A 21,944-nucleotide genomic window follows, 5' to 3' on the forward strand; every position below is an offset into this window, starting at 1 on the left:
TATTTTAGTGTTTGCACCATAACAGCAGAACACGTATATCCCCACAGCACCACATTTAAATATTCTGTAAATTAACAAATTTCATTATATAAACAATGTTACAACCTGAGGCAAACACAACCGCCAGGTTGTAATTAAATGTGGACGTTTCCACCTTCTGCACCACTCAAGCGGCCATGGAGTCGATGGATACGTGTTAAACAGTGAGTTTATTTACAGTTGTGAATATTATTGACTAACTGAAGTCTTGCTAAACTTCAGGGTGAGCTCAGGCCAAAACTACAAACAAAAATGCTCTATCATCACTGATTTTTCTCTTACCTGAAGAAAAAATAAAAATAACCAAAATACAGATCCATTACCGTAACTAAGCTAACAAAAACAGGAGAAAATGTCTTGAAAATAAAATGGCAGCTCGCCCCTACAAACTCCTCACAGAACTGCCTAATTGATCCGACAATAACGAATGACAGCAGGTCAGCTGTGGCTGGTTGGGTGGAAGCCAACGTCATCACTTCCTCAGCTCCTCTTATGCAGCACACCTTGACAGTAGAGATGCACCGATCCGATACCAGTGTCGGTATCGGTACAGATATTGAAAAACTTCTGGATCGGGTATCGGTGATAATGTAACCGATCCATGACTGGGCAGATCTATTCACTCTAATTTTATGCTTTGTGCTCTGAGTGACGTCACGCGCTAGCGTACTGACTGAACAAATTAAAGTTGTGTTGTTTTTACATGTTTGACCAAGTTTGTGAAGCTCTTGGTGTGTTTAAGCGTGCTGTTATGGTGCAAAGTTTTCAATAAATTTGTAATTCATTACATTCATGTCTGCGTTTAAAAAAAAAAAAATGTTTTAAGTTAATTCAACACTGGGTTTGTAAGCTCAAACATCCAGGTAGACAACAAAAATGGCTAAATCATGTCATCGATGACACGATTTAGCCATTTTTGTTAATTCAGCACAGTTTGTCGGTATCGGATCAGTATCGGATCGGTATCAGCTGATACTAAACTGCAGGTATCTGTATCAGATCGGAAGTGAGAAAAGTGGATCGGTGCATCCCTACTTGACAGGCAGCCAATCCCCGTTCAGCTCCTCTGTGTCTTCCTCCAATCACAGCAGTAGCTATACCTTGACACTAATTTACACACAGTTAGCAATTTGCACATACAACTTCAAAGATCTTCTTGAGCCCATAGCAGAGGGTAAAGCCTTAAAATCCAGAGCTGTCTTCAGGTTTGATACTTCCCTCGTCCTGATCGTTGTCATGGATACACACTTAACAGGAAGTACGCAAAGTACTTTGGAAAAACACTAAAATTCAAATGCAAAATAACTAACTAGTTTTAGGCAGAAGTTAGATTCTAATGCATTTTTAAGGGTTATTTACACCTGTTGAAGGTGACCGTCCTTACTTTCTGATTGGTTTGACAAGCTGACGGCTACTCTAAACAGAAACGGGACCAAATGGATTGCAAACAGCTATGCTCTCAAATTTCAGAATAATTTATGCGAAGGCTGTTTTTATGAACCTTGTCTTTTTACACAGGCATTTACATAGATTTTTATTGCTTTTTGCAAGTGCAAAGACTGAACGGAATCATGACTCATAATAAAATCTGTAGGAACTGGAGTTGTTTCAGGATGACAGCAGTTTGTTTCAGTCCAGGTCAGGAGTGTCCAGTCCTGGTCCTTGAGGTCCACTATCCTGCATGTGTGACTTATTTCCCTGCACCATTTCACCTGGTTCATTGATTCAATTACCTCTTGAAGTCTGGTCTAGGCCTGGACTAACCGTTATCTCATCAGTCCATTCAAAACTAAATTCAGTTTCTCTAAACACAATTTCTCAAATAATAATCATTTAAACCTTTCCACAGAACCTCAATTCTAAAGATCTGAAGTGTCCCTTTAAGTTTTGAGAAAAGACTCCAGCTGCTGTCAAAGGCTGCCGTCCAACCTGAAGCAGGATAGAGTCGCTTTGTGAGGCCGTGGCGTGCCAAAGCAGAAAATTAAATCTCTCGGAGGAGAGGGGACTCTGATTGGTATTCCTCCCGTGTCGCTCTTACTTCCTTTCTTCCAAGTAGCCGGCACCCAGTGCCTCAGCAGTCCTATTTCCCCAGCCTGGCGTGTGCTGTCTACTGATAATAAACAGCCCGACAAGCGGGCCGAGTCACAGAGCAGAGTTACGGCCGCACCACCCTGCTGCGTCGGTCTCGCTTAAAGCTTGGGCGGGGGTGAAACCTTTGCTTTGTGCTCTGTGTCACTGCATCTTAACAGCCCTGTTGGTTCTGCCGTGCACCGGGTTCTGAATGTCATTGGGGTTGTTATCATAGTGCAGACAGAGGGGCGATGGGGGGCATTTGGCTCAGCAGCAGTAATGTACTGAACTCCAAAAGGACAGCTGTTAAATAATGCGTCTTTCTCAGCTTCTTACCAGACCTCCCTCTGTCCATGAGACGAGACTGACCCTGTTCCCTGTATTCACCGTATAGGTGCCCGCCTCCTCATTCCTCGTGGAGATTGGTGCCACCGGTCGCGGGACAGCCACGGAAGGCTTGGCTCGATTCCAGGGAGCTCCGATCCTGCAGCCACGTCAATCACGTCTTCACCGCTGGGTAACTATCAAGCATGCGAGCAGAAAACTCCTGCCTTTGGATTTTTCTGGGTGGAGCGGCACAGAGGTTTGAGATTACGCAGTCCCTGTTTTTGGCATATGTATTTTTTATGTTTGTTTGTTGCTTCTGGACTCACTCATGTGTGCAGCTCTCATGTAGAGGAAGTCTTTTCTCCAGCCGAGCATGTAATAACATACAGTCTCTCGGGCCCACACAGAGATGCCCAAGGGCTCAGGATGAATCCTCAGAGGGTATCCTATGAAGCGTATTGACTAGTTTGGCTTTTGACTCCAGGTATCAGCATCTTCGTTTCCACTCTACGTGTTACATAGGGAAAAGAAAACCCCTCTCCTGATCGCATCGATACAACAAATATGCCGCGTGAGAGGAGTTTCTTACGATGGTGAACTTGTAGATAATCACAGCACAAGGCTCAGCAGATCTCCTCAGAGACGTGGAGCAGTTTTTGTCTTTCTGTTCATCTTTGTGGTTCTATGTCCTGAAGCATCACTGCTTTTGTTCCTTCTTACTGCTTTTAGCACAAATGTTTCCAAATGGATGACAAACAGCTGCAAAGTAGAGCGTTCAGCAGTTAAATACCCAGAGAATAAACAGTGCAATGCTCGATGTGTTAGAGAAACATGTTGTCTTTTGCAGTGCAATCAGAATATTAGCTTTTAAAACATTTGGTAATGTTTGACTGTCGTCTGAAAGGGTTTTATTTGTTACTTTTTGTCACTCTATCTCTCTGGAGCCCCTGGGCCTCTGTTTGTGCCATCTGTTAGAAAATGACAAGTAGCCCAAAGTTCTGAGGCTTTCCCAACCAGGCCCGTTAGAACTGAAGGAACGAAAGGCCCAAATGCACATCGACTGCAGCCCTTCATGCCAAAGTTTTAATCTAAGATCACTGTGCAGCAGCTGTGGCTGAGTGGTTAGAGCAGTCATCCTCCAAAGTGAGAGTTGGGGGTTCGATTCCACCAGCAGTCACATGCTGAAGTGTCGCTGGGCAAGACACTGAACCCCTCATTGTCTCCGATGTGTGTCCCATTGATGTATGAATCTAAAAGCACTGATTATTCTTTGTATAGATACAGTAGAGTGCTGTATGGATGGGTAAATGAGGGCACAGATTGTGTAAAGTGCTTTGAGTGTCTTGATAAGATAGAAAGGTGCTATATAAGTGCAGTCCATTTACCATTTACTTTGTGATAAGAGACTATAGCCATTTTGGTCAAACATTAAAAATACATATGCATGATCTCATACAATAACCAGAGATGCCATGCTCAGAGTATGTGTTGTGAATGTCTCTCGGCTACTGTGACATGCTCGCTCAATATCTGTAAAACTGGGTGGCACAGTTGGTAGAGCTGCCGCCTCTCAGTGAGAAGGTTTCTGGATTGACTCCCGGCCAGGGGGCCATTCTGGGTGGAGTTTGCATGTTCTCTCCATGCATGCGTGGGCTTTTTCCGGATACTCCAGTTTCCTCCCACAGACCAAAAACATGCACGTTAGGCTGATTGGTAACTTTGAATTGTCCCTAGGTGTGAGTGAGAGAGTGAATGGTTGTTTGTCTTGTTTGTCTCTGTGTCCCTGTGATGGACTGGATACCTGTTCAGGGTGTCCCCTGCCTGTCACACAGTGACTGCTGGATATGGACACCAGTGACCCCCGTGACCCGAAAAGGAAGAAGTGGGTAATGATAACGGATGGATGGATGGATGGATGGATGGAAAGATATCTGTAAAACTGTTTTTTTTTTTTTTTAAGGGTCAGTTGACTGTTGCACCATCTTAAATTGAGTTGGCTCCATAAGTTAATGTGTTGTAAATGTACATTCAATTATTACTTTCTGAAAGTTTCATTAAAGTTTGTCCTGTGATTTAAGATATTTTTGTAAAAAGACATGATCATACAGGCAAAAACATGATGTTTAATTAATCTTCGCCTTTTAGCGAACAAATATTATAAAACTTAAACTAAGACGTTAGTCCTCATCACTGACTCATTGTTATGAGGCTGTTTTTGCCTTTTTGATTTGAAGTTTTAAATGATGGGATCCTAAAATGTCATGTTTCAAATCTCCCTCCTGACATCACTTGATAAGGATAAGGTGCTCGACTGAATTTCAGAAATCTTGCCAGCGTCTCTTATCGGCAGAATCCAAAGCAGACGGAGCTGCTTGAGGATGTTTTGACTTGTTCGAAAAATAGCCTCGAGCTAATAATGTATGTTTGGAAAAATATTTACATCCAAGTTATGTCTGTGTATTTCTAAACTTACTTTCAGCTGAGTTTTCAGCTCCTTTTGTCGACCTAATTTGCTCTCTCTTTGGACAGAAGCAAAATACATTTCTCTCTCGTTTATTATTTTAAACATTGTAAAAACTTTAGTACAAAGTTTAACTTGAATTAAACTTAATTAATGATTCAAGCAAAGCTGAAGTTTTATTTGAGTTTGTTGATACTGAAGGTGTTAGTTATTTTAAAGTTTGTCACTTTGATTAAGACATTTAATGTGTTGAGGACTATTTTCATCTCAGTAAATGTTCCAGCCTCATGATTCAAGTCCATCATGAGTTTTTATCTCTTTATCATGTTTAGCTTTTGGCCATTTAGCCCCAAAACTTCTGCACATGTCCATTAAAGGGGGCCGAGGGGGGTAGAGGCAGGGCAGCCGACTTGGGACCCAAAAGTCCCAGGTTTGATCCCCAGCCATTCCCAAATGTCTTGGTGTCTCTGAGCAAGACACCTAATCCCTAATTGCTCCCCATGCACTTACATAGCCGCCCACTGCTTCACCTGGGTGGATCCCAGGTGCGATGGGTTAAAGGCAGATAATTAATTTTGCCATTTTATGGGAACATATAACGATGACAACAGATGGCACTTATTATATTATTACAAACCGGATTCCAAAAAAGTTGGGACACTAAACAAATTGTGAATAAAAACTGAATGCAATGATGTGGACGTGACGACATCTAATATTTTATTCAGAATAGAACACAAATCACAGATCAAAAGTTTAAACTGAGGGAATGTATCATTTTAAGGGAAAAATCTGTTGTTTCCAAATTTCATGGCGTCAACAAATCCCAAAAAAGTTGGGACAAGACCATTTTTACCACTGAATGGCATCCCCCCTTCTTCTTACAACACTCAACAGATGTCTGGGGACCAGTTTACCAAGTTTAGAAACAGGAATGCTCTCCCATTCATGTCTAATACAGGCCTCTAACTGTTCAATCGTCTTGGGCCTTCTTTGTTGAACCTTCCTCTTTATGATGCGCCAAACGTTCTCTAAAGGTGAAAGATCTGGACTGCAGGCTGGCCATTTCAGTACACGGATCCTTCTCCTACGTAGCCATGATGTTGTGATTGCTGCACAATGTGGTCTGGCATTATCGTGTTGAAAAATGCAGGGTCTTCCCTGAAAGAGATGACGTCTAGATGGGAGCATATGTTGTTCTAGAACCTGAACATAGTTCTCTGCATTAATGGTGCCTTTCCAGACATGCAAGCTGCCCATGCCACAAGCACTCATGCAACCCCATACCATCAGTGATGCAGGCTTCTGAACGGAGCATTGATAACAACTTGGGCTATCCTTGTCCTCTCTGGTCCGGATGACATGGCGTCCCAGTGTTCCATAAAGAACTTCAAATCGTTCCATTTTGCCACACTCTATTTTAAATGACCCCTGGCCCAGTGCAAACGTCTGAGCTTGCTTAGAAATGGCTTCCTCTTTGCACTGTAGAGTTTCAGCTGGCAACGGCGGATGGCACGGTGGATTGTGTTCACTGACGATGCTTTCTGGAAGTATTCCTGAGCCCATTCTGTTATTTCCTTGACAGTGGCATTCCTGTTTGAGGTGCATTGACTTTTAAGGGCCCGGAGATCACAAGCATCCAGTAGAGTTTTACGGCCTCTCACAGTGTTAAATATAAGAGAATGTTAATAAACTCTGTGAATAAATATGAGCCAGATTGTTTTGTTGATACAGTAGTCCCTGGTTTATTGCGGGGGAGTGGGGTACAGATCCCCCGCAATAAGTGAAAAACCGCAAAGTAGGAATACAGTAGTTCAAGTTCATGTACAATAAACTTTATATTGAGGCTTTAGAAAGCCTTCCCACACTCTTGTTCTAAACTCTTAAACCTACGTCATTTTAACAACATACTTTTTACTAAATTTTACTTACCAGCTCTGCAGAACAGCAGCAGCTCTCGTTCCGGTCCAACTTTGTTTGATTACGACTCTGTTCTTTTCTGCAGACCTATCCTGCAACGATGAAGCCCACAATCAGTCCTCTAAACTCTTAAGCCTACTAATTTTAACAACATACAGTACTTGTATGTAGCTACTAAATTTTACTTACAAGGGCTCTGCAGAATAACAATGGCTTGGTTCCGTCCGACCCGATAGATAAAAAAAAGTCTCGCTGTAGCATGATGAAGCCCCATCCAGCTTGATGTGCATGTGCTGCCACTCTAGGAGCAAGGCTGCCCAGGATTTAATCCACCATCTCTGACCTGGTTCGGACCAGCACCGCACGACCAGAACCAGAGAGACAGCCGCGCACTCTTTGCACCGACAGTTATAGTTTTAGAGCAGGGTGTCGGAGAGGTGAGAGACAGACACACGTCTGAGCCATGTACTGTTCGTATCAGCAGATTTTGAGTGGAGGGGGGCATTCAGCGGGAAGGTTCAGCATGAGGGAAGAGGCTGCCTTTAGCTTTTAGCAAGTGCACCTGCATTGCGAGCTGCTAGTTTAGCATTATGTCAGTGCCGACAGGTGGTTGTGAGGTGGGGAGGGGTTCGGTAGACGGGGCGGGGCGCCCTGCTTGTATAATGGTGGGGGAAAAACTGACTTCTGACTTTGCTGCAAAACTTTCCCTCCGTTTGCAGCCAACAGTGGTTGGAAGCAGTGTTGACTTCTGGGAAGTGAACTGAAGGCTTCTGGGTAATGTAATTCTTTAGACTGACAAAACGGTGAAAGAAAACAACAAAATGACCATGCGTTTTTTATTTGTTTATTTTTATTTATTTATTAGAAAATATTATGTACAGTACTGTACGTCCACATACTGCAATAGATCGAGTCTGCGAAAGTCGACTTGCGAAGTAGCCAGGGACTACTGTACTTCTAGTCTGATAACTTGTTTTTATTTGATTTTCCTCATTTTTTTATGATGGTTTCTTCCTGCTTGCGTGTTTTTGCTTGTGACTCATTCTCAGGAAGATTTAAGTTGACTTTGCATGGTTATTTTCCTCATCTTTTCACACTCACACACACAAAAGACTTCCATGATCACGAAAAGAGTTGTAAGCTCCTGCTTCTCTTTGTTTTCCCTCTTGCTTTACCCCGCAGCTGTGCAGCGGTGCATTTGACAATCGCGTCCGCCTACGCTCCGATGCTGTAACAGTGCTATCGTTTGAGGCTTCTTTGAGTTAGTCTGGGGCTTTTGGCGTGTTGTCATTTAGGTGTGTTTGACCCTGTGGAGCCAATTCAATCTCTGTCTATCCTCAGGTAATATCCTCCTTCTGCTCTTATCTCTGACTTCAAATTACTGAGCTTCAGCCCAGTCTCCCTGGCAGAGCTCACAGAAGGAAGGCTGTGAACAACGGGGGAGCTTAAGGTCATGAAAGGTGACGACTGGATTGAAAAAGGCAGAAGGTTGACTGTAGATACACTATAAAGCTGCAGCAATTCCCAGTGTGTAACTCCAGCTCAGAGCGTTAAGTTAGCAGGGAAATCGGTGCCGTGCTTGCATCATTCTTGTGCACGATATCTGCTTCTGGAAGTGCAGTTGAAATTATCTCTCTGCTAATCAGTTGAGAAAGATGGAGTTTTTCTTTGTCAGCGAAGCACTTTCTTTTCTTCCATTCCCATGTGTTATCTGTTGACTGAGCTCGGACTGTTGATCAACTGTCTACAAGTGCTGTCTGTGCTGTTTTGATATACATTTAGCATCATATATATCATGTGCTCATGTCACAGCGTGTCAATTCATTATATACATTTTTTTTCCTCCTACACGTTGATGCTACAGTGCATGACAATGAGTTCATGAAGCAGAACAAGCATCGATTTATTCCTGCTCTAATTAGCAACAATGATAATTCTCAATAGTGATCATGAGCAATAGGCAGGGAGCTTAAAATCAGACGGCCCTAAACATTTTAAGTTTTTGACCCAAAAGAATCTTGCAACCCTTACCATTGACTTATGAAGTATGCAAACAAAGTGAATAATGGCAACACAAACTACCACAACAATCATGTCATGGTTTGGATCTTTATGGTCTTTGCTTTTGCTTTTTTTCCATCTTCGTTTGGATTTCTTGACTTTTGTCGCGTTGAGACACATTCCCCACACCGTTGGGTCAGAACTTCAGGCTAGGTGACTTCAACTTCGGTCTGCCATTAACCCTTATCGAGAGCCATGGTAGCTCGGAGGTTAGTGCTGTGGTCTCTTAATCCTGATGCTGTGGGTTCAAGCCCTGGTTGCATCAGTTGTTAAGGTATCCAGTAGTACTTGGCGTTATGACCCAAATTTTATATCATGGTATTTTCAACAATTATACTGGTATCATGGTATTTGACAGTATTCATTTCATCACCGCTCAGCTGTTGTTAAGATGTACAAACGCTGCTTATTGATCAGTAAACTGTGGTCAGCTGAAGTTCATCTCTTTCTGCAACACAGAAATTATTTCTTGACTTTGTTTTTTTTACTGTACCTCTCTCTGTGACGCTGTTTCCCTCCTCTGTCTCGTCTTCCTTCCCTTGTTGTAGTCATTAGTCTCGCATTCTGGGTTCTCGTCACATTAGCAGTGAGGGGAGGCAGCAGGTCCAGTTGTATTCATTCAGCAATTGCAAAAACGGGAGGTTTTAGTTTATTGTCAGCCAATATAAGCGGCGAAGTCGCCACCCACCGCCAGTTACTGAGAAGGCTGCTCAGACAATGACACTAGCTTGCTGCTACTTCCTGCATGCACGTTCAGCGGTGCTGCACAGAAACGTGTCCCCAATGAAAGAGTTTACTGACGGGTGTGATGTAACGTTCTGAACGTGTTCAGGCTATTTAAACCAGTATGTCGGTATTTGGAAAATTCATATCATGACAAAAATAAACGGTTTTCGGTACGAATACCACCCAGCACTAGTATCCAGCGTAAAACATTTGCCAAATCTGTCGTGCAAGTTTGCCGTAGAAACCCCTGCAGAAGGCAGCAGCTGAAAGAAAAGCAACTGTTAACTCCTTTCTGCATAGTTTCCTGCTTTAAATTTTAAAACGTAAGATTATTCAGTATGTCTTAAACTTGTTTAACAAGTTCTGTTTTATGTTTTAAACCATCATGCAACCACATATGTGAGCACTGGTATTCTGTTCGAAGCAGCTTTCCCCCCGCCCCGAATCTCCCCGAGCGTTTGTCACATTGTCAAAGAACCGCCACACTTTCCTTTTAAGAGCATCGCGTTCCTTTTCTTTCTCCCCTTCTTTGTTTCTGTCGTCCTTGTAATTTCCCTTCTCCACTCCCTTGTCACAGTTTGATCTTTTTATCTGCTTCACTCCTTTCTTTTCTGGCTCTTCATCCCTCCCTTAGGGCTGGTGTTTCGCGTTGAGCCGTGGACTGCCATGCATGCGCGCTGTCCTCCAGAGGCTCCTGCTGCAGAGAAGTAGGCCTGAGGATGAGCAAATGTGCCACTCTTCCTCACTGTATCATCCTCTAACTCTTCTCACTAGTCTCCATTTCCCTGTCACTTCACCCCACTCCTCCTTTTCACTCCTTTATTTCCCATTTCACTTAACATGTTTCTCCCCCCTCACTCTACGCCTGTCACCTCTGAGAATGATGGGTAATTCTTTGGGAAAAGGGCTGGTGAAGAAACAGAAACATAGAGTATAGAGTTTATCACAGCCTGATGTATTTGTGCTTATGTGCACATGATAATGTTGGTGGGAATTGGTCCAAGGTACAGACTGCAGGTATGTTGTTTATATTTATTGCATGTCAGGACTCCCATATGAGGAAATAAACCTTTATTACTGTTTTAGCACATGTATTACTGTCATGGGAGCTGCACTGTGGTGTAGTGGGAAGCACCTCCACCTCACATCAACGTGCATATGTGGCTGTTTCTGTGTTGGCGCTGCGATGTGACTGGCCGCCTGTCCCAGGTGTACCCTGCCTCTCCACTTGTTAACTGCTGAGATAGGCTCCAGCCGTCCTGAACAGGAGAACCAGGTACAGAAAATCAATGGATGAATGATGTTCCAGAAATAAAGCATGCAGCAGTGCAATTTGATTTAACATAATGTGCGTCGCACGTCTTTTATTTTCCGATAACCTCTCGCGTAAAATGTCTGAAAAACTATTCTATATGCATATACCTAGGCAGTGTTCTCTGCCCAGGTCCATTTATTCCATTAGTCCATTTTTCATCAGAGCCTCCAGGTTCTCCAACCTTGTTAATCCTGGTGACATGCCAGCCTGGCATTATTTCTATATCTTTTGCTCACTATGCACTGAGGTTGCTCAAAGATTGGCTGTACAGTAGTCCCTCGCTACTTTGCGGTTTGACTTTCACGGACTCGCTCTTTCGCGGTTTTTCAAAGTAAGAGTGGACATAACACACAATTGGCTGATTGATGGATGAGCCACATGAGCGGCATGGACTTTTTTATTTAAAATAAATTATTTTAAATGGTTTAGCACCTGCTGCACCTGTGTGTAGCCCACAGGTGCTGGGAGAAGCTCTCTCTGCAGCATGCCATGATCTCCTCTCTGCCAACCACACATTAGTCCTCCTGCTGAAGCAGCTTCATGAAGGGTTAACCCTTTGCTATCCAGATGCCCAGATCGATTTTTGTCTTCCAACTTAAAATTCAAAGTACGTCACATTGTAAAATCATCATAACAGCAAAATATAAAAGTGTTTAATTTATTTTAAATTATTTTAAATCTTCTATGTTCAGTTGTTATAATGTAATTGATCAAGAAGTACATTTCTGCTCCGTGCTGCTGCGTGAAAGGTTAACCCTTTGCTGTTCTGCTGCGCTTCTCTTCTCTACAATTTAAATTTAAATACTGTAATATTTTAAATAAACAATCCATGCTGCGTATGGTAAACTTTGGTTTTAGTCACTTTCAGGCCTGTTAGCCCAACATATACGCTCCCATCAGAAGACGATGATTATAAATGTTAAATAGGCTCTGTATTTCATGATATAAAAATGTTTTTTTAATTTTTTTTATTTTTATGAATACATCAAAGCAATGGAAATCCTTTCCTGATGTAAAAGACTTGTTTACAACACTCCTCTGTATATTTCCTTGAAGGTGCAAGAAATTCAAAATTTATGAGGCTCATTTCTTACAATCAAATTCTGGCGTGCCAGAGTCGATCAACTATACGTGGAGTCCTATAATTTTATTTGACAAAAGGCTTTCTGATTTATTAATTTTTTTCTATGAGCAGAATGGTTCTGTGCATGGCCGACAAAGAGTTGCATGAAATCGTTAAACTTAAAAAAAAAAAAAAATTAGATTTTTGTAGAAGCAAAGGCAGTAATGTAGTTAAATAAATGTGGATATTATTTATACATAAGAAGAAATGTTACATGGATGTCAGTGAGGGGTGCAGAGAGAAAATAGCATTATAATATAATTTTTATTCCAACAAGCTTTTAGTACGTAAATATGTGGTGACATTTCTGGTTTTATTTGTGCTATTATGTTGTGTTTTCTTGCTTTTAACCTATTGTCATTTTAAGTACTGTTTTTTGTTAAGCACTTTGGTCACCATCACCATGGTTGTGTAAAGTGCTATAGAAATAATTAAATAAATAATTTATGCATAAATGCCAATAATGTGACGGAAAACCAAAGAGGAAGTTGGAAAGTTGCTGTTTGAGAACGGCTAAAGCAGGTGGAGTTATTTTATTTCCCTTTAAACTAGTACTCAGCATGAGTGTGAAGTAAATGTACAGCTCAGAGGAGTTGTAAAATGTAAGGCATTTTAAGTATAGTACTTTGCTCAAACTGTGTACTCACGGGAAGTGTTTGTACTTTTGTGGTATTTTTGCTTTATAGTTGTTTTTCCCTTCAGCTTGTGGAAAAACTGTTTCTACAGTCTGCAGTTACTTAAGGTTCTTTTACAGAAAACTTCATTTCTTTAGTTTATTTTCACCGGCCTCCAAAAGGAAATAAGCAGACAATTATGTTTTTGCTTATTTTTATATATGTTAGCAAAATATGTCATGAACAACTTGATATATTTTATTAAAACTTGCAAAAAAGTAATCCTTGGATGTAAATCTGCAAAATGATTAAAAGTTGGAGTTGAACAAGTTTAAGATGGCCGCCACAGCTAGTTGACCTTAAAAATAACACAATGGCTATAATTCATTCATTTTTACTGATATTCATCTAAAATTTGGTTTGCTAGTAGCTGAGACTGATCTCTAACACATATGCTTACGGCTAATAGATTGAGCAAGATCTTTGTTGACAATTTTACCATTACATATTTAGAATCAACAATGCATGTCTGTTAACAAAATATCTCATGAAATATTGCACAAATCTTAATGAAACTTTCACTAAACAATCAATAGATGTACCTCTACAAGTGTTTAACTTTTGGAGCTACTCTATTTGATGATGGCCACCACAGCCAACTGACTTTACAAAACACTATAATTCAATGAGTTTTACAGATATTGAGCTAAAGCTTGGAGTGGTTGTAGCTGAGAGTCAGTGACGTAACCTCCTAGTTTCCAAACAAAGAAAGTTCAAACATCGCAAGAGTCAGTGGTGACTTTGGTCTGTTTTAAACCAAAACTTGGCACAGAGTCCTGTTCCCAATATGCACCTGATTGTTTCTGAGTGCTTCAAAACTGAACAGGAAATCTGATTCTGGCAAACGGAAACCAACTGCAGTGTAATTAAAGGAGCAATGGGCCACGTCAGACCTGTCTTCTCGTGCTTTAACGTTTACTTCCACTTACTTGAACAAAAGAACTTGTAAAATGTCTTCCAGGAGTTTCTCTGCTCCAAAAGCAGCCTTTATTTTTTTAATCTTTTTGGAGGAAAAAGTTGCTTTGGTGCAGGATTTCTTCTCCTGGCTCCAGTCAAAAAATGTCACAACAAACACATTACAGGTGCAATTTTCAGACTTCAGCTTGTTCTACAGTAGTTTCTCGAAGGCTAATGTGTTATTTCTTTGATACAATTTGTTGTCCAAGACAGTTTGTACTTCTTATTTTTCTGAAAACACCTTCTTACCTGAGTGAGACATTAGAAACGGGATTATTATTTTTGGAAGTGGGTATATCACCCACTTTCACTTTTGCCACATTTCACCTGGTTTGCTCAGTATTGAGCTGAATGTGAACTTTTTTTTTTTGCCACAGTCTTCATATTTCTGGAAGAAAACACAAAAACAGAGAGCTTGTTTGAAGACCTGCTGCGGGAGTCTGTGGTGCCAGAATTGCTTTTAAGAGATATTCAGTCCTGTGTAACCAAAGTAGGAGCCGTGTCTGTATTGTTGAAAAGTAAAAATAAAAATCATGCTCATTCACGGTGTTACGATATTTCTTATTCAGACTGGTGCTATGGTTTTAATCTGTTCAGAGATGGGATTATAATGAAATTATGACCCGGTTCTGACTGGGTTAATCTGGGCCAGCAACTCTAAAGAGAGTCTCCCAGGGATTTCAATATCAGTCAAGGAATAGTTTAATCTGCTTGCCACATCACGTAGAAAGGCTTTGAAGCACCGTTTCATATTTCCTAACGCATCAGTCCACATAAGACCACACTTAGCCACGCCCCCTCATACACTGATAGGCTGAGCTCCCCTTCTGCGAAAGGCGGAGTCTAGGACCCTATAAATTAATAATGACACGAGACATCATGGCTCTTCTTCCGGGTCTGTGAACGCGTCACAGACTGTATAGAGTCCAGCGCTGTGAATTGTAATATTTTCCTGCCTTTTTCTAATATAATTGATAAAACTTAATTGACTTTTCCTTGATTTATTGATTAGTATAGTGCCACTTCTGAGGGAGGTATGAGCCAGGGGTAAAGACGTGGGCTGGAGCGGGTTTCCGGATCCGGTGGCCCGCAGCCAGCTCCCATCTTTAACAACGGTGCGGGGTGGACTCTGCCAGAGCAGTTTCTTATCTCTGATCCTGTTTGTGGTGTTCATGGACAGGATCTCAAAGTGCAGTTGTGGAGAGGAGGGTGTCTGCGTTGGGAACCTAAGGGGCATGTCTCTGCTTTATGCAGATGATGTGGTCCTGTTGACATCTTCAGGTTGTTCCAAGATGAGGCCATAGTTCTCGACCAGAAATGGGTGGAATACCCCGCGGATCCAAGGGGGATCTTTGCCTCACATGGAGGATAAGTATCTGGGCGTCCTGTTCATGAGTGATGGTAGGATGGAGCAAAAGATGGATCAATGGATATGGGTCTCATCCTCAGTAATGAGGGTGTTGCTTTGGTCAGTTGAGTCAAAAGGCAAAACTCATGTTTCACCGGTCTAGGTTAAGGTCATGACCAAATGAACGAGGTCCCAGATAGACGGCCAAAATGAGCTTCCTTCATAGGGCGACCGGGCTCTGCCTTAGAGAAGGGGTTCTGGGAGGAGCTCAGAGAACAGCTGTTGCTCCTTTGCAAAGAAAGGAGTCAGTTGAGGTGGTTCAAGCGTCTGATTAGGATGCCTCCAGGACACCTCTCTTTGGAGGTGTTTCAAACATGTCCCACTGGAAGGAGGCCCCAGGGCAGACCCAAAACTCACCGGAGGGATTGTGTATCTTCTCTGGCCTGGGAATGCCTTGAGGGCTCCCAGAAGGAGCTGCAGAGTGTTGCTGGGGAGAGGGATGTTTTGGTTTCTCTCGACCCGTTTCCTCTGCAACCTGATTACAGATGCTTCTCATTGCTCTAAATGTATCTTTAAGATTTATATGGTCAGCTATTTTATGCTTTTTCCATTAATCAGGCTAGTAACAGGCCTAAATGCTTTGAGTAAGTCCAGATTTTATGTGATGAACCTGCTTTTATAGAACATGTAATTTGTCGTTACCACAGCATAAGTTATTTAATCCCGTAATTTACCCATGATACGAACGTGGAAGCCCTAAAACATTGTCTTCATACAAGACAGATCATTATCATGTGTGCTGCGTGACAACGAGTGGAGTTGACTTGAAAGTAGCGGCGTGCTGTGTGTGTTTGCAGGGCTGTCACTCTGATGTGCTGTGAGCCATTATTGGAGCTATAAAACAGGGACTCGGATGGAAATCTTATTGATATTGTTTGTGCATGTATTAGTTGTGACTGTGCACCAGTAAAAGGGGCAGGCAGTTTGAATGCTGGTTGCTATGCTTTGTTTGCAGGCGGTGCTGTGCAACTGCCTTCACTGAACAATCTGCTGACTCTTTCACAACTTTCGAGTTAATCCTTGAGCACTATAATTATCAGAGTAAAAGGCTTAGGGTCTTTAAATTGGTGTCCTGATAGAAGCACTGAATTGCCCTTCATTAGGAGGAAGTTAATCCCTGCTTAGAGTGAGAATGTGAATACAAAAAGCATGCAGGAATCAACACACTATTAAAAACAAGTACTATGACAGAAAAAGACAAAATTACTTCACAAAAAACCCATTAGACTTTAATTTATTAACATTTAACACTATTTTAGTTGTTGTTGAGACATTTGAAATACTGTTTAAGCCTAAAGCTTCAGACTCCTTTTACATCAAAGATTGGAAAATGCTCATCTGCAAGTCTTTTTACCTCATTTTTCAGAAAATGATAATCATTAACAATAAAATGTATTTGTCTGACTGAAGAAGAAACTGGCCACGAGAGACCAGAAACCACAAAGGTCCAAGGAAAAGTTTACAAATGAGCAGTGAGACCAGCTATGCTGTGTGGTTTGGAGATGGCGGCAAAGACAGGAGAAAGATGGAAGTGGCAGAAATGAAGATGTTGAGGTTCTCCATAGCGGTGAGAACGATGGAGAAAATTAGGATTGAGATCATCAGAGGTACAGCACAGGTTGAACAACTGGGAGATTACGTTAGAGAGGCCATACTGAGATGGTTTGGACATGTCCAGAGGAGGGACAGTGGTTTGGACATGTCCAGAGGAGGGACAGTGGTTTGGACATGTCCAGAGGAGGGACAGTGGGTTTATTGGTAGAAGGATGTTAGAAATACAGCTGCCTGGAAATAGACAAAGAGGAGATACATGGATGCAGTTAGAGAGGACATGGAGGTAGTTGGAGTGAGGACAGAGGATGCAGAGGACAGAGATGGAGGATGTATTGCTGTGGTGAAGAGGGAAGAGCTAAAGCAAGAAGTCATAGTGAAAATGCAACAACTCAACTCAGTGTTTTTCAGCACTTATTAATTACATTCCATCTTTAAACGAACTGTTGCTCAAGTTACAAAAATACACACCACAATTTTAACAGCTGTGGAGTAGCATTGATCAAGTTTGGTCAAGTTGTATATATTATGAATGCCAAATTAAATATTTTTTTCCTTCTTTTGCTCAACTTTTAACATGGATCTGAAAGTCTGCTGCTGCTGCAACACATTAAGCCACATTGTAACACCATTTATTTCATCAAGAGGTTTTGGCAACAGATTCTAATCAACCATCCATCCATTACCTTTACACGCTTCTTATTTTTCGTTTGGCGGGGGTCATTGGTACCCATATCCAACCATCACTGTGTGAGAGGTGGGGGACCCCCTGAACAGGTCTCCAGTCCATCACAGGGCCACATGGAGACAAACAAGACAACCATTCACCCTCTCACTCACACCTAGAGACAATTTAGAATTACCAATCAGTCTAGCATACATGTTTTTGGTCTGTGGGAGAAAACTGGAGTACCCGGAGAGAATCCACGAATGCACGGAGAGAACATGCAAACTCCACCCAGAAAAACACCCTGGCTGAGATTTGATTAGGCAACCTTCTAGCTGAGAGGCGGCAACTCTACCAACTGAGCCACCGTCTCGCCAAGATTTTAATCACTCCTAGTGTAATATTTCTAGTATGGAGGGTAGAAGTCTGCATCTTTCTGGGTGGGGAAAAAAAAGGTCATGAGGTTGGGACAAAACAGAGTTCATACATTGATCTTTTGAAATTTGCTTTGGGATTTTAGCTTTAAGTGTACGAATCAATACCTGGTTATGTTTAGGAAGTCATTCAGATCTGGGTTGAAAATCAGTCAAACATAACCAACAAATGTCACCTCAGACTGAGCATTCCTAAAAATGTTCGCATCACCAGACTTTTATACTACCATCATTTTGCATTGATAAATGGTAGCAGTGTAATAGTTTTGATCAAATCTTGCAACGTCTCATGTTGTAAATGACTCTCAGCTAATAAATCATCAAATTTTAGCTTGGTGAAACTGGCTGAGTTTGAGCCAATTTTGAGTTGCACACAGACAGAAAAACAGGCAAATCACACTTCAATAATGAAATATGATTCAAAACATTAGTTTAATTTCTGGTTGGCATCACAGAGATCTACGTTTTAACATAAAGATTGCCAGGTGTTCAGTATATTGGCTGCATGAGCACAAATGCATTTCATCTTAATTAAGAGTAGTTTGTGTAGAACTGTATATATTGTGCTTTTTTTGTGCGTATTTGTTTGGTGTTCAGGAAAAAAACAACTTATTTTTTCTCTTCCTCAGAATAACAAGTCAATCTAAAGTCTCCAGTATAACATAAAAAATGCTTCACCAAAATTTTCACAACGTTGGATTCTGGGTTTTGTAATTCTGAGTATAAAAACACCTCCGGTCTGTTTAAAGAAAGGTGGAAATACCCTAATGAAGAAGAAACCTCCAGACTTCAAACCACCTCACCGGGGACAGAAGCTCAACAGATGATGCTAATCCAGTTCAAGCACTTTCCTCTTCAAACATTTGTTCAAAAAAGATCTTTGCCCTTTTGTTGCTTCCAACATTGAACCAAAAACTTCTGCTTATTATTGGCGTGGAGAACTGGCTGGTTATATGTACTTTTAACGAACTTGAACTGGCATGAAGCAATGATTTCCAAAGTTGCTGTAGAGTTGTGAAAGTAGCTGTGAAAAGATGACTCAGGGCCTGACTTGTTTCATGCTGTGATCCTATTGACATTATCAAAGAGCCTGACTCATATGTAACACCACGTTGGGTCTATTTCAGCTCAGCTTCTTTCCCTCTCTCTGATGAAACAATGGATGCAGGCACGTATTTGTCAGTTGCAGTAAAATACAAACTGTGATGATGTTAGGAAAATAGTTTGCAAGTCAGGACCCAGAAGGATGTGCCACTGCCGTTTACTCACTGCTGTAATATGACACACACGGGCTGACGGGCAGCTTAGAAAGGTCTGCTCTTGGTTTTGATTTCTTCAGGAGAGACTTAGCTTGGCGAAACTGAATCAACAAAAACACTCAGCTATCTAATTACTTTAAAGAGACAGTTCAGATCTTTCCAAGTTGAATTCTGTGGAAACGATTCTCAGTCAGGACTCCGATCCTGATACAGACCAAACAACAGCTCAATTCAAACCTAGTTCTTGTTATACTAGAACCAGCAACGATTGTCTGCATCCATAAATGTTCCTCTTTCTGATTGTCCCGGAGGTCTGCACTGAACTCTGCAAACAAGCTTTTATTGTCTCTGCCACTGCAGCCTGGAACCACCCGCACCTCACTGAGGGCTTTTACAAAAGTTATTTTTAAAAAGCTACTTTAAAAAACAGCTACTTCCTGTCTTAACTTAACTTGTCTGTTTCAACTTGGCTTATTGTATTTGAACAATTATTGTGTGCTACTGATGGCCATAACCATATACTGTATATGTATATGTGTAAACTGACCACTTCTATCATTGGAGAAAACTATACTTTCTAGTTTTTATATTGCTTAAAAGTAGTTTCCTCAAATGAATGGGGGTGGCTGAAGATTTATATTTGGTGGACAAAGCCACCATTGGCCACCCACTGGCTCTGCCATTGTGCCTGGTCAAAGATAATAATTGGTGTCTGGGGGTCTTCCCCCAGAAAATTTTGAATAAAGTAGATGTGATTTCCTGCATTTCGGTTTATTTTAACGAGTTGTTAAACATCTATGTTTATCTACATTTGTAAACTGTCAAGCAGCCTCCTCCCACGTGACGGTTCCGAGCCCGACTCCTCCGTTTGTCGCGGTTGCCTGTGGGCTTCTGCCTGCGTACGACTGCCTGGTTGGCTCGGCACTCACCCCCTTTTAGGGATGAAGATTTTTTTTCAAGGGTAGACGCGGAAATGCTACTTGAAGAGGCAGATCGTATGCCTGTAAGTGGTTGTTGTGTTTAAAATTAGTGTTTATATAATTATTTTCAGTTTTCATACCCAATATGATTTATTCGTTCAAGGCAGTTGTATTTGTTCACAACTTTATTATTAGTAAGCCTGAGCGTTACTGGAGCCAAGCAAACGGTTAACGAAACGCACCCTGTCAAAATAAGAGTTCCTGGATCCTTTTTCGACAGGATCCGGCTCAAATTAAGCCCCACCCCATCTGCTCGACAGGATCAGTCACTCTTCTGTGCTGCCTTGGATAAGCAAAAAGATTTTAAAAAAATCTACCTCTATTCTTCTCCACAGTTACTACTTGAATATCTTGTGCCATAAACATTAAATATTCTGACTCATGCTCAATAATCCAGGTAGAAAAATCCATCAAAGTTAATTCAGGTCCTCTGGACGGTTTCTTTTGTTTGAAACGTTTCGTCTTTCATCGAAAAAAATTGCATAAACATCAAGGTTTGCATTCACTCTGTTTGATTCCAGTCCAGAAAAACACTCATCTCAAACTACAAACATTCTCCATTCAAATCCTTCAGCGACAGTGGATGTTGGCAGACAGCTTATTATTTTTTGGTCTCTTTCAAACTTGCCATTAGCTCATCAGTCCAGTCAGGAAATAAACTTTATTTCTCTAAACTGAGGTAATACAAAGAGTTATCCACAACAGGTAAGATATTAGTTGTTCATAACTTTTTCACGTCATCAGATCTGAACTATAGATTCAAACATTTGATTGTTTTTCTTTGTTAAAATGGATTTTGACTCTGTTCGGCTAGCCCTGGGCCTGAATCCAGTGCTGAACGGGGTTTAACCATTGGTTGCCGTGTCATGACGGGGTCATCTGAGCAGACGGCGTGGGTGTCTGTGATTGAGAGCTCTGTCACAGCACCTACAGTCACAGCCTCTGACGGACTCCTCCGGGGGCATGAATAACGTATACAGTGAGTCTGAGTGATGTGTGGTGTAATAACGCCAGTCAGAATAGCGTGACCAGAAACCCTAGTGATGGCAAACATCTTAACCAGCACACACACATGCACACAGACACACACTTGCCAGGGGAGAGGTGTATTTAGCTTGCACTCCGTTAGCTGAAGATCTCTCGAGTGCTGCTGGTAAAAATAATCTGTTCAGCGTTTCTTTAAACATCTGAAAGTTTAAGTAGGTTTGGAAATTTCATTTCTCATGTGCGTTGAATCTGTCTCACTGGTCATGTTTAATAAAGTCGAGCTCAGGCACCGCAGCAAAACAGCTTTATTCAACAGTCATTTAGCTCAGATAAATTATTTCACTGAATGGGGGAAAAAAAAACATATTTTGAATATTGTTTCTCACCTGACAGTCTCATCAGGAAACATGTTAGAGGTGCATTCACCCAAATTAAAATACATTTGTGTTGCATTTTGTGTTTATTTGTGAAACATATAACCCATGCTCCTTGAATAAGAGAGGTGGGTAATGTAAGTGTTCATGTCTGTGTCTGCACTGGTTTGAAGAAGATATCCCATGAACCACAGGACGCATTTTAATAAAACTGGTAGTCGTTTCCTTGACGTCTACAACTGATTAACTCTGGAGTCAACATAATTCAAGATGGCTGCCACAGCCAAGTTATCTTTGAAAACACAAAGGGCTATGATCCAGCCAGTTTTACAGATGCTGAGCTAATTTTTGAAGCGGTAGTAAGAGTCATGCAGAACACATAGTTATCTCAAAAGATGAGATTAAGATGAGATTGGTATAGTTGGCGGGTGGTACGAATTACTCTTTATTCTTTAATGTGGTCTTCTTTCAACCAAGCAGAAAGATCAGGTTCATGGTACAAATATTCTTTGTTTTGTCACTTCATGGAAGATTTCCAATCACAGTGGCAGTTAAATGTTGAACAGAAACAGTTATATATTTATATATATATATATATATATATATATATA

At 41.4% G+C, this 21,944-nt stretch overlaps 1 protein-coding gene across 1 annotated transcript in view; it reads left to right on the forward strand.

Moving 5' to 3' along the window:
• Positions 1-555: 555 nt before the first annotated feature.
• Positions 556-21,944, forward strand: part of drp2 (dystrophin related protein 2) — a 180,445-nt gene continuing 159,056 nt past the window's right edge. The window contains exons 1-2 of the mRNA XM_037675513.1: positions 556-586; positions 2,504-2,626. Of these exons, the coding sequence (XP_037531441.1) occupies positions 556-586; positions 2,504-2,626 (154 nt within the window). The remainder of the gene's footprint in view (positions 587-2,503; positions 2,627-21,944) is intronic.

Source organism: Nematolebias whitei, chromosome 4, assembly GCF_014905685.2.
Source record: "Nematolebias whitei isolate Nwh7 chromosome 4, NemWhi1, whole genome shotgun sequence".
In the NCBI taxonomy this organism is placed as follows: domain Eukaryota; kingdom Metazoa; phylum Chordata; class Actinopteri; order Cyprinodontiformes; family Rivulidae; genus Nematolebias; species Nematolebias whitei.